This window comes from Sander vitreus, chromosome 10, assembly GCF_031162955.1.
Source record: "Sander vitreus isolate 19-12246 chromosome 10, sanVit1, whole genome shotgun sequence".
Classification (NCBI taxonomy): domain Eukaryota; kingdom Metazoa; phylum Chordata; class Actinopteri; order Perciformes; family Percidae; genus Sander; species Sander vitreus.
Genome location: NC_135864.1, coordinates 32,118,223 through 32,131,733, shown reverse-complemented (window position 1 = coordinate 32,131,733; position 13,511 = coordinate 32,118,223). Strand labels below are relative to the sequence as shown.

Genomic DNA, 13,511 nt, shown 5'->3' with positions numbered 1-13,511 from the left:
GCTGTGGAGGGAGGAGGGGATATTCGTGGTGACCATAAAAAAAGCCTATAAGCATATTGTGTAAAGCTCTCTTTTCATTGGTGGAGATGTATTCAATGAGAAAAGTGTTTTTTGTTAGCTGTAGCTGAGCAGGATTGGCAAAATATTGTGTCTTTCCAGCATAATCCCTGCAGTTTGGGGGTAGGAACTTGTTGCCCTAGAGTCGTTAAACTGTACAGTATTCCAAGGCAATATTAAGTGAACTGCAATGACTCGCATAATAGTGTGGTAAATGTCAGCTTTTGGGTGTGCTCTCTTGCAGCGTGCAGCGAGCGTATGTATGTCTGAGGACATTTAAAGCTGAAGTCTCGAAACTCCCAGCTCGCCTCGCCATGCCGATGAATCCATTGAGAGAATTTCGCAGCGTTAGTCATCGCAACAACTATCCGCAGTGTGTGTAGTAGTCGCCTATAGCCTCTCTTGCACCTCTTGCACTTGAGATCCACAGTGGGCGCCGTGCGGGGCTTGGCTACAGACACACTCTCTGTGTCTCTGTGCACTGCGTGCGTGATTTCTCTTGCACCCAGCTGCAGAGGTTTAACACAGTCGACCGGCATGGGTCGAAGGCGGTGTGCCGGTGGGTGCCCGGGTCATTAGGGTGTATGCGCAGGACGTTGCGAGCCGACGCCAGTGACCGGGCAGGTGATGTTTGCTCACGTAAGCCGCTCGCGTTTGATGAGGGGCGCAGCGGACGCGGCTGGAGGGTGCGCGCTACTGTTGCATCGCCTCACCGGATAACCGCCGCTATCTCATCCTGTCCGTCAGTTCCTCCCCGGTTTTCTGTTCTCTTTTTTTTTTTATTTTTTTGCTCGCCGACTAACGGGTTTGCAGAAGTGGGACTCTTTTGACGATCGAAAGAAGTGGATAAAGGACCCGATCTTGCGTGTGCGTGTGCGTGGAGTGCGTATCATTTCTTGTGATTCCCCTGTACGCGCAAGCCGCTTTTTTTTCATTCCAGAGAGGCAATGCGCCCACCCATGCGATGCTAGCCTATTAGCTGGAGGAGAGAGAGAGAGAGAGAGAGAGAGAGAGAGAGAGAGAGATTTCAGCCCTGGATTCGAGAGGAGGCTAATTTACGAGTCTTGTTTTGCCTTTCAGGAAAAGGGGAGATAAGAGGGGGAGGGTGGTTGGTGAAGGAGAATGCAGCAATCACATTTTTAAGCATGCAGAAGCGGGCCGTTTCCGGTTCCTAGGCTGGTGTGTCCCCCCATCCGAGGCCAGCAGCCGTATGGGGAAAGCAGCGGCAGACACAGATGGCATGGACACTTCCACAAGGTCTGCCGCTCTGCCCTGCCTGCTCTGCCGGAGCCCGTTCGCCGCCGTCTCTCTCTTCCAGCTCGCTCCGCCGCCCAGCAGCACTGCAGCACAGCACAGGCTGACGGCATGAGGCTTGATCCAGTGCATTTCTCCATGCTGGTCATCGGGGTCTCCTTCGCCTGTTACGCCCCGAGTCTCAACTCCCTCCAGGACCAGGCGTACCGATCCGCCGTGGTCATCGAGGGCGAGGTGCGCTCCTCCCCGGAGAACGTCTCCTCCCGGGAGCCCTACAGTGTGAATGTCAAAGTGCTGGACGTGTGGCCCGTCAACAGCGGCGGCCTCGAGAGGGAGCAGCTCGTGACCGTCGGGGACTTCGGTTCCGAGGCCCCGTGCACCACAGTGGAGAAGGACCACAGATATATCTTTTTCATGGACCCCACTGCTGAGCCCTTGGTATTCAAGGCATCGTACGCCCCTGTGGACGCCAGCGAGCCGGAGCTGAAGAAGGATGTGGAGAAGGTGTTGTGCGAGGACTGCGGTAAGTTAAAGGCTTTCCCGTTCTGCCTGCCGTACACTCACACCGCACTATAAGGGCCACTGAAGCTGCCATGGTGATGTAAGGAGACAGCCGCCGCTCTCTGGCGGCGCGTGCACGTGTGTAGTCTATACAGTGTGTCAGCGTGCATACACGTGCATGCGCGCGAGCCGATTGACACTTTAATATCTCCATAACCTGGTCACCCATAATGAAATGAGAAGCATGACAGGGAATGTGTGTGTGTGTGTGTGTGTGTGTGTGTGTGTGTGTGTGTGAGTGTGAGAAAGACATATTTAAACTCATAGTTAAACCCAGGGTTTAAACAGCAGGTCATGTAGACTAGCACTGATGCTCACTGGATACTGGAACTTCATTGTAGCCTGGATTCCAGCAAGGTCTGCATCATCACACCATTACATTAAAGTCTTAAGGTGGAACACATAGGAAAAGCCAGTGGTAACAGCTCCTGTGTCTGTTTGTGTGTGTGTGTGTGTGTGTGTGTGTGTGTGTGTGTGTGTGTGTGTGTGTGTGTGTGTGTGTGTGTGTGTGAGTGTGTGTGTGTGTCAGAGAGTGATATAGTTACATGTGATAGTGTGATAGGAATCAGGGACACCGTCCTTGTTTTGAGGTAACCTCCTTTCCAAACTTTGTATAGTTGCTGACAGTCAGTATTACCATAAATGTCAAATGCCTTGCTGTTTTATATCAGACATCGGACAGTCTGTGGGTGGTGGTAACTGTTCAAATCTCTCAACTTGTTGCAAGTTTCCACCATGGACATCTGAAATTGTGCTTCTTCTTTTTTTTCTTGCAGTACACCAAACAACAGAAAGTCTTGTAGCACTTCCTGGTTTTTAAATGACTAATTTCCGTGAGAAGTAACTAATGGGCAAATGAGCAGCTAGCCAGGCCTGCGAGAAACTCTGTTAAACTTTTTGTCACCAGCATGGCTTTTATAAATGAACAATCTGAGACATAAGACCGGGCCAATAGTCTCAAGATGAGGGTTGTGCACCTTTTCCCTCTTCATTTCTCTCTGACAGGGAGAAAAAAGTCTTGAATTGACCCATTTTCTTACCAAAGGTAAAAGAAAAAGGTCCAGAATCAAGGTCAGCTCCTCGGCTCATATAAGCTGAGCTCATAGAAAGTGTGAGTTTTATTAAATTTGCTAGCTGCAAAGGTCCCTTACTTTTAACTATATTACCTTAAAAGACAATGCTGACATTTTAGCAAATCATCTCCGTGATCCATTCCACCTCTGTTTTCAGTATTTAAAAGTGCTGCTTTTATGATGTAACTACAATTTGTACCATCTACTACTGTGTTAAAGCACCTGCTTGTCCTGTAGCAAATGTGGTAAAAGTACAAGGGCATACGATCTTAACTGTGGAAGTGTCCCACATTTCTCCAATACAAGCTTTAACACTGTAAACGTTTTGGGGTTCATCATCTTTGTTACGTGAATGTGGGGACAAAAGCTTTAAAACAATGTATTATTTATATGAAGACTCATTTCCCATCATTTAAGTTCTTCAAATCCAGAATCAACATCATTTCCATGCAAACCAACAGTGTGTCAGTACAGTGTTAAATCCTAATAGGACGTAACTCAGATGTCTTAACAAAGGGTTCATCCAGCATTTTGAGCGAACAACGTGATGTTCTATTTTTACCTCTGTGCTAAAATTATCAAGTCATTTATTTATGACAGTGCTGTTGCAATAACGCTTCCGTCTAAAACACATTTTTTTCAGGCAGGGATAAGCTCAGGAGAGGATATACCCACTTATGAGCTGATTCACCCCATGCACGCACACGCACACGCCAAAAGCCACAGATACAGGGAGAAACACAACCTAATTAGATACTGCAGAGTGTGTGGTGACACTATATATGCACTGTGGCAACCAGTAGCCTCTGAACGTCCAAAGCATCACAAGAACACAAATGTTTCTTACTATCGTCCCCTCTGTTTCTTACCTAAGGTTGGTTGGATTCATCTACCAAACCTAATCACAGAGATCCAAAATCCAAGCCCGGAGTAGGTCAACGAGGTTAAAGGAAATATTCAACCACAATCTATCACTTTTTAACATTATTTGCACCTAGTAGCACTGAATGCTTTATACAATTAGTTTGTACTCCATTTCTTCGGATGTAGTTTAACAACAGGAAAAAACAATATTTAAACATTATACTTCTCTTTGCAGCACAAATTCAGCTTCATGTGTCAACTTCAATGCTTAATACATCTCAAACACATAAACCTATTATTATTATTATTATTATAAAACTAAATAATCTCCTTCTGTAACACATAAACCTATTATTATTATTATTATTATTATTATTATTATTATTATAATACAACTAAATAATCCCCCTCTGCAAAATGCCATGAACTGCTTATTGACCAGGACTCCCCCTGAGTTGTAGCTCACTCACTGGCTACACGGACACTTTTCATTGGGTGGATACAGTAATGTCAGCTGGTGAGTGAGCTACGACCGAGCAGGACTCTTGGCCAGCGATCAGACTGGAGAAGTGTATGAGAGGATACTGTAGAAGACTTTAATTGGAGACAGAAGTATACAGCAGCTCAAAGATAGATTTGGGATAAGGGGTGTGTCAGCAGACACACACCCTGAGTGTAACCAATCCCAAACCTAGTCTGAACACAGCCAGCCAATCACAGCCAAAATGTCGGAACGCCCACTTTTGTACACACCCCTATCAAATTCTGCCATTGCACTTATATTGGTGCTTTTGTTTACAGTTACCAATATCTGTTTCATTTTTATTTTTTTCAGTATCAAACTGTAAAAATCTGTTGTTCTATGTTGTACTGAGCACGTTCATAGCTGAGGCTTGCTGGGAAGTTGATTGTTACGGACAATTTTATACAGTTCTGTGTTCGAATTGTTCTGTAAATCTGTAATTGTAATGTTTGAATGGTGTGTATCCTCTGGGTGGAGGTACACCTGTCCCCTCTGACCCACTTTGATAACCCAGCAACAGATAGAGGGATAGAGGATGCAGCTCTACTTTTGCATAATGAACAAGAACACTGCAGCTGTTACGTACTGGGTGGCACAATTAGTTACGAGGTACACAGCTCAACAAACTCGTCAGACTTTATTGTGCCATGACAGTACACACTCTACTCTGGCACAGTGGTGGGGTGTAACTAAGTACATTTACAATGTTAAGGTACTTGACTTGTGTATTTCCGTTTTATGTAACTTTATACTTCTATTCTACTACATTATGGAAGCCAACATTGTACTTTTTACTCCACTACATTTATTTGACAACATTAGTTACTTTGCAGATTGAGATTATTAATACAGAGCTAATACAGCTGCAACATTAGTCTTTCTGCATAATGAATACTTTTCCTTTTGGTACTTTAAATGGGCTGTACTCGAAATACTGAAAAAAGCATCAGGCTGGGATTGCCTCCACATGGCTCTCACAGACCGGAAAACGAAGAACAAACAGAGGGAGTGTGACTTCATCCTATGCTCAGGATGCCTTTACTGCACTATATCTTTACATAGCAAATCATTTGTTTGCTGCCATATTCATGTTCTGAATGTCAAGTACAGCCCCTTTAAGTATATTTTGTAGCTAGCACTTTTGTACTTTTACCTAAGTAATATTTCGAATGCAGGGCTTTTACTTGAGTATCTTTGCTGTATAGTGACTATGGAAGAGAATTAGGGCCACGTGAAAAATGTATTTTAGTTCTGAGTTTAAAGTCAGAATTCTGAGAAAAAGTCAGAATTCTGACTTTAAACTCAGAACTTAAATACATTTTTACATGTGGCTCTAATACCAGACTGATCTCATGAAGTGGCGTATGTATGACACGCCAATTCGTATGCCATTATTGGCGTGTTATCAAGACGCATACTCGCTTTTTAGCGTGTTTATCAACGCCGTTTGGCCTCCATTGACCTACGTTACCTTGCGATTGTGTATGAATTGACGCCGTAGCGAGTAGTATGAAATGGGAAAATCCGCGTACGGAGGTTGGTCGGGGTGGAGGATGGGTCAAACACAGGACTTTCACCCAGGAGACCGGGGATCGTGTCCCGTGTGTCACGTTTCCTTTCCATGTTTGTTGTTTTCCTAAACCCAACCCCGTTCTTCTTTTCCTAAACCCAACCCGCGTTTGACGTTACATAAACCCGACTGTAGCCTCGCGATAACACGCCACATGGCTTTATAAAGTGGCGTGTATGTTTACGCTGTGACGTTGCAGACTGCTGTCCACTGTATACAGCGTAGACATACATAGCTCAAAATGCGTACAGATAACACGCCACTTGTCTTAAGAAAGTGGGCGTGTATGTTTATGCAAAGTCATGATATCACGTTGCTAATCCTTTTCCGTAGGTATCACTACTAGTAAAAGATTGAGTACTTCTTCCAACGCTGCTCTAGCATATACATATATATATATATAAAAACCTTAAATTGTGAGCAACAGAGTGCCAAAGTGTTAGATTTGCAAAGTAAGAAGCACAGACCCCTTGCCGTGTGAGAAATAATGAGACATTAGACCCATCTTCCGAAAACAGAGCCTATGCTGATTAAATGGCAAGAGAAATCAGGTTTCTCTCTTACTGTTATTATGGTCTTACTATGTTATTGTATCATGGCTAATCCAATAACCTCTCCCCTTTTTCCACTACACCCCCCCATCCCACACCTCTGACCAAAACACAGAATCCATCTTGATGAGGCAGATCAGACTCTGTAGAACTGGCTGCAACATCTGATTTGAAAGAAATGGAGTACAAACTAATATAGAACTCAAGGCTACAGGAGTTGAGTTATTGATAGGAAATCTTTGTTCTGTCCTGAGCAACTGAAACCACACATAGGCCTATGTCTCCACTGAGCTCAACTGGCCTTTACTGCCTGTCCCTCACTACTCTCTCCCTGTTTAACTCAGTGAAAAATAACTGAGGTGTGTGGACGGCTCACACTCCCCTGCTTAAAAAGTACAAAACCAATCCTATCTTACATCCCAGGCAGTCTAAAGCCTAATGTAGGTCTTCTCTGATCATTACTGTTGACATACCTTTTGAGATACATTGACAGTTTCATCCTAAAATAGCTTTATCTGATGCCCAAACATGCTCCTGTCACTGATGCTGTATCTAGTGCTGCATACCTCAGCTCTCTACCTCAGCCCCCCCCCCCCTTCTTTCTGTCTGCCTCCTTGTGCTGTAGCTGACTGTAGCTGAAGTGTGTGGTTCAGCTTATGCCTGCCCTCATGTCAGTCAGCCACACAGAGGAGGAGAGAAACAGAAAGAGAGGAGGGGAGGGAAAGAGGGGGAGAGATCTTTAGCTTTGAGATTACAAATAGATGCCGCATTATTGCATATGTAAGACTTCCAATAATAGCCAGGGCCTTTTTCTTGTAATTTTTTCACTTTGGACAGGCTAACTTTCCAGTCTTTATCCTAAGTTAGTTTAACCATGCTGTGACTTCAGCTCTGTACTTGCTGTAACACAAACATGAGAGTGGTATCAATCTTCTCATATCACTCTTATAAAGAAAGCGAATGAACACACTTTAATATATTGCACTATTCCTTTAAAAGCCGTCTATGACATAGATCTCAGAACACTCACAACTCTCAAATAATCAACCAAATTGACGGTTAGGATTTCTTTGCTAAATTGGACAGTATGTGCATGTAGATGTGTGTGTTTGTGCTTGCAAATGTGTATAATTACGTATAAGGGGTATTGAATTTGTATACAAAGTGTAATTGCAGATTAGTGTGCATGCATATGAGACTATGTTGACTGCCTGACCTATGCATAGCAGACTGTGTTTACTTGTGATTACCACCAGCACCTTATCAGCAGCAGTATAATTTCTCTGGGCTAACGTGCACTGCTGTCTCTCAGCTCAGACCCACATTAGTGTGTACAGCAGCTGGAGGGCAGAACTGCTGTGCCATTGATCTCCAAATCCCAGAATTAAGGGAATTTCGCTCTGGTACAGGATGTCAAAACAATCTTTGGAAACAGGAAACATATCCAAGGCCACACCTTGGACAAGTCGTTAAACCAGCCCCAGTGAATGTAAGCTTTCATTAAGTGCTTTCTTTGGTGCTAACACCTTCAGGTCAACAATTGTCCCTATTATCCAGGGGATAACAGATACGTGTTTGTGGAGCCATAAGAGAATCAGAGTTGTACATTTTCAGGCTCCTTGGTGCATGAATCTCATGCTCACACTGCTGTTTGTATCGGGAACAGTACTTTGTGAATTCTTTAATTAGAAGGCATTCCACCTAAAGCCAGATAATAATATGAATGCACATGCAAGGAGATTCACTGGTGGAATCAGTGACTTGACAAGACTGTGTGTGTGTGTGTGTGTGTGTGTGTGTGTGTGTGTGTGTGTGTGTGTGTGTGTGTGTTGCAAGAGGTCATTCACTTGTCTGTCTCATCCTTTTCCCCCTCTTTGTTGCGTTATCTGTGTCTATTTCAGACACCCTCTGTGTGTCTATTTCTCTTCTGTTTCTCTCTCCTTCTGTCTCTTTCACTGTCCTTGTCTCAACAGAGCATTATACCTCTACACACACACACACACACACACGCACACACACACACACACACACACACACACACAGCCATGCCAGTTAGCTGTTGCTGTTGCCGCTGTGCTGCAGATGCCCCAGTGTGCTGTCATTAGCAGGGAGATCTGGGGCTGCTATAAATTATGCACACTGAATAACAGAAGGCTGAGGATTTCTCCCCTCTGCTGCTGCCTGTGCTGTGTGTGTGTGTGTGTGTGTGTGTGTGTGTGTGTGTGTGTGTGTGTGTGTGTGTGAGAGATAGAGGATGCATAGACCATGTATTTGCTCATTTCTGTACTACTGACATTACACTGATTAACTTTGCTTGTCGATGTGCGTGTGCTAGCGTGCTTTTCTGTGGCTCAGCAAACTGCCTAAGTCGTGTATACGTCCTTCAGATATGTAGCGTGTGTGAGAGAGTGTGAGTGTGTGTGTGTGTGTGTGTGTGTGTCCTTGCTTGTGAATAATGTATCAGCACTCACCTTTTTCAGCAGTCAGCCTTAGTCGAATACTCTGACACATGCCTCTTAAAGGGACCAGCCCAGGGTCACATGGCTCAGTTTGTGAATGAGAGAGGTCTTTGTGTAACCCCACTTACACATACACACACACACACACACACACACACACACACACACACACACACACACACACACACACACACACATACACACACACACACACACACACACACACACACACACACACAACACCCAACACACAACACAAAACACACACACATGCAGATGTACTGCACACACCACCCACACACTAATGCGGCTGCCGCTGCACACACCCTCCTCACTGCATCAGCAAAGTGGCTGTTTCAGACAGGATGAATTTGGCCGATACTCTCTCTGTTTCTCTGTTCAGATTACTTCACCGCAGAATTAGATTAGACATCAAATTCAGAATTTGTCAGTTGGCATTCCAGATAAAACATTTAAAAAATGACAAGTTAGCTACTGTTTCGATAAATTTGAAGCGTCTTACTGTTTTCTTGGAAAGCCAATTTTAATCTTTGGCATTCTTCTACATTAGTAGCCCTGCTGGGCCCGACTGTAAGGGGTTGGCATGCAGTCAGCAAACGCCTGATATTCATGAAGTTGTAAAATGGCATTTTCAACTGTCACTCTGGGTAACGCTTCATGAGCAAGAAGTGCTTTCTCTCTCACATCCAAGGTGCCTTTGAGCAAGGCATTCAACTAATGCGGCTGTTCTGGTCAACTTCCATGTGAACACGAGGAATAGTAGTACTGAAACAGAGGATGTATGCTCTGCAGAGAAAAGGGTTAAAACATCCCTTTGGTTCTATATCAGGCTATCTTTGGCTCAGAAAGGCGTGGGCTATCTTTATCTCTCTTTGTTGTGGCGATCTTTGATGGTGACAGGTGGAGTATCTTCATCTGTCATGCAGATCTCCTCCTCTGCCTCTCTAGATGTTATCTCTAAACTATTATAGGCCTGTGGTAGATACTGTGTGTTTGTTTTTGCATCTTTGTATGCTTCTGCGTAAGCAACATCTTTTTTAGCTTTTGAGAAGTAGTGGATCTGTATTTTCTTTTGAGGGAACATTCTGTTCATTATTTGAGAAAATGTTAACAAAACGTTGCCTAATTTTAACTTATGAAACAATATTTCAGCTTCCCTTGTCGGCTTGCTTCGAGATATTGAAGTTTGTTGCCTGTGATTTGACAATTATGCTGCAATTCCCAAGATTTACAAGATTGATTTTGCCTCATTTCTATCTGCACCGAGGTTAAATACTGTAGATTTGGAGCTGCACAGCAGGTGCATCACCATCATCTCTAAGAAGAGAACTGAATCTTTCAGTTGGTTAAAAAAAAGTTTACCAAAATAGCAACTAGGAAGTTAGAAATGATATTACTATATATTTAAGTTAAATGTTCTTGTTAAGTGTTTTTGTAGTAAGCAAGAGAAATCCCTTTAAACATCCCAAAGTGAGGTCCTGCGACCCCCAATGGTCCTAAAAGGGGGCTTCCAGAGGTCCCCAGCAAAAAGGGGAATCATTTATTTTCCCTATAATTCCATCCATAAGAAACACAATGACAGAATGTTGACAGACTAATTTGGTCATGGGTGTCAAACACGTTCTATGATAAAACATCTAAAAGCAAAAATTCTATCATATTGGGGACCCAAAAAAAACAGAAAAACTGGTTAGGAATATTTAGTTGCATTTTTAAAAGGTTCTGGAATTTCAAGCTGGCCCTTGTAGTTTTTTTTTTTAGCAAACATCACTGTTTTGGAAGTATTTTCAGACATTTTTTCGATTGCTAGACGACAGTGGGCACAACTGGAGTAACGTGAAAAACTCAAACTCCAGTCTGCACAGCAGCAGTTCATGTGGACCATAGTATTTATATAGAAAGCCTTTTTTTGTATACAAACACCAAATAAGAATGAAACAATTATACACTGTACCGTTTGAGAGGAACAGGTAAAAGAGCAAAGATACCAACATGTCCAGGTAAGATGTCTGAGGTTATATACACAGCTATGAAAAAAAAAAGTGAAAAAAACTATATATTTACAATAGTAAGCAATAGCGTTCTTACTGTTTTTCAGAAGGTAATGGAGGTGAAAGCAATGGAAACCACATTCACATTCATTAGTATTTAGAGATGATGAGGACATCCAATGTGATGAAGAAAACTTGCCGCATGATGCTGGAGAGGGGCAGGATTAGTCACACTATTCTTTGTTACTGTTATGTACCTTTAGTTGTTTCCCAGTAATATTGTAAATTACTAGAGACAAAATACTATATTGAAGCAAACTGCTGATTTTCATTCCTTCTTGTTTACCTTACTTAAAAAATGGTATATTACATAAAATATATATCTTTTCTTTCACGAAACTATTGAGTAGTGTGAAGTCACTCAAACTGTCAAGATGAGAAAGTTTGTAATTTCTGTATTGTGTAGTGTTTGTACTCTCAGTGTGTTCTGAGTGACAGTGTGTCTTGTCTCAGTGAGGATTGTTCATAGTGTTTGGCTGCACTGAGCCTGTTTTGAGACGTGTGTTAAGAGTTGTGTTGCTTGGACTGAGTTTTGCAGGAGATGTGAACTGTTTAGCTCAGGTGACTGTTGGTAGTGCAGACTGTAGTTTGAGTTTTGCGCATGTGGCTTCAGTTGTGCCCACTGTTGTTTAGCAATCGAAAAAAAACTGTAATACACGTTTGGTGCACTAGTGGGTGTGCGATCGACTCGACAACCAAAAAATTACAGTGACCGTGTTGATGGTGAAGAAAGAATACGTCGCTCACGCTCACTAGTCTGTTGTTGGACAACAATGGAGATCTATGACAAGAATGTGATGTATCAGGTTTTGGAATCAGACGTAGGCCTAACTGTTAGTAGACTCAATTAGGGCTGGGCGATATGGAGAAAATCAAATATCACGATATTGTTGATCAAATACCTCGATCTTGATACTGCAGTGATATTGTAGGGTTGTCTATTGGTGCTTTCACTAAATATTAATAATAATAATAATAATAATAATAATGAGATTTTTGATAAATAATCATCAGTAATGTGGATATAATGACTAAGTGTTTAAAGGCAAATAATAGAACAGTTACAACAGTCTGGTAAGTTCAGAAAATGACATCACTTTACTGTAATGCAGCCTTTAAAACCAGGAAAAGACAACACTGCCATATTACGATATCCAAAATCTAAGACGATATCTAGTCTCATATCACGATATCGATATAATATTGATATATTGCCCAGCTCTAGAATCAATACATTGTTGGATTTTGTCCTTTTTTAAAGGTCCAGTGTGTAACGTGTTTAGTTGTTCATTATCAACATCTGTGTTGCCCGTTCACAAACTTGTCCTTTTTCATGAATATTTACATCCACCATCAATTCCAAGTATTCCTTTTGGCTTGAAATATTACATTTGCATTTGCATGAACTGGGGTAGACTCTCCATATTCATGTGCTATCTTGAAATACGTTAGCAGGTAAGGAACATACAGGACATACTGCTCCACCTTTTGCGTTTTCTCTGTCACATGATTAACTCACAGGTGCTGCTAATGCTGCTAATGGGTATCGTAGCTTCCCGGCCCCGGCAAGTTTGAAGAAGGAAACATGGAGGACCACACGTATTCAAAATCCAAATTTCAGGAACAGGAGTCTTCTTCTTCGCCCAGAAAAAGAAAAAGGATATTGAAAAGAGCAAAAGACCGTCTTTTTGAAGCGTGAAGGCTACCGTAGCTGTGATACGTTCTTTGAACTGCGTGGCACGAGAGAGTTGATTGTGATATATGATCTCAACGCTAGATGGGAGAAATTCCCACACATTGGACCTTTAAGGATTCTTGTTATTTGGATTTGTTCATAATAAGAAAGATGTAGAATATCACGAGACCTATCCTTTGTTTTATTTTATACATTTCTTTTAGGCAAATCATGTCTTACTAATACAGTTAACATGTTTTGTAAACTGTTTGAATATGTAAATGTAGAGAATTCATCAGATAGGGTATAGGAATAAATAATCATAATCATTTATTCGGCTGTTTTCACGGTTGTCGTCCTTCCTCTGAGTGGTCCCAGATGTCAGTACCTTTTTTAACCTCATTTACTGAGAACAAACTGTCTGTCTTCATTATGTGTCGTCCATTTATCTACCATGTGTCACCCAGGTACCAGTGCATACATTTCAGCTTTAAATATATGTGTGTGCTGCTGATTCAGTTTGACTTCATGGATCATCAGTATTTATATTAATCTGTAATTACAATCATGTTGTACAACAAGCCAGAGGTGTCTAAGATAGGCTGACTGAAATAGGAAGATTGAGACACAGCGTGCATCATCTGTTCTCTTGTTCCCCATATTATTCATAAATTATTATTAAAAACTGATCATTTGAATTCATTTTATAGAAGCTAACAATGGTAACAACCCCGCTTTCTGCGGACCATTCAAGTAACAAATTTTAACCAAACCGAGGCAAGATTTGTAAGTGAAAATACAACATGCTATTCCCCTTGTTTTATATTCCATCGATGCATTATATTTGCTATA

The 13,511-nt window shown here is 42.2% G+C and overlaps 1 protein-coding gene across 1 annotated transcript in view; it reads left to right on the top strand.

Moving 5' to 3' along the window:
• The first annotated feature begins 22 nt into the window (after window positions 1-22).
• Window positions 23-13,511, top strand: part of nrg2b (neuregulin 2b) — a 61,374-nt gene continuing 47,885 nt past the window's right edge. The window contains exon 1 of the mRNA XM_078261158.1: window positions 23-1,834. Coding sequence (XP_078117284.1) covers window positions 1,423-1,834 — 412 coding nt within the window. The 5' untranslated portion in view covers window positions 23-1,422. The remainder of the gene's footprint in view (window positions 1,835-13,511) is intronic.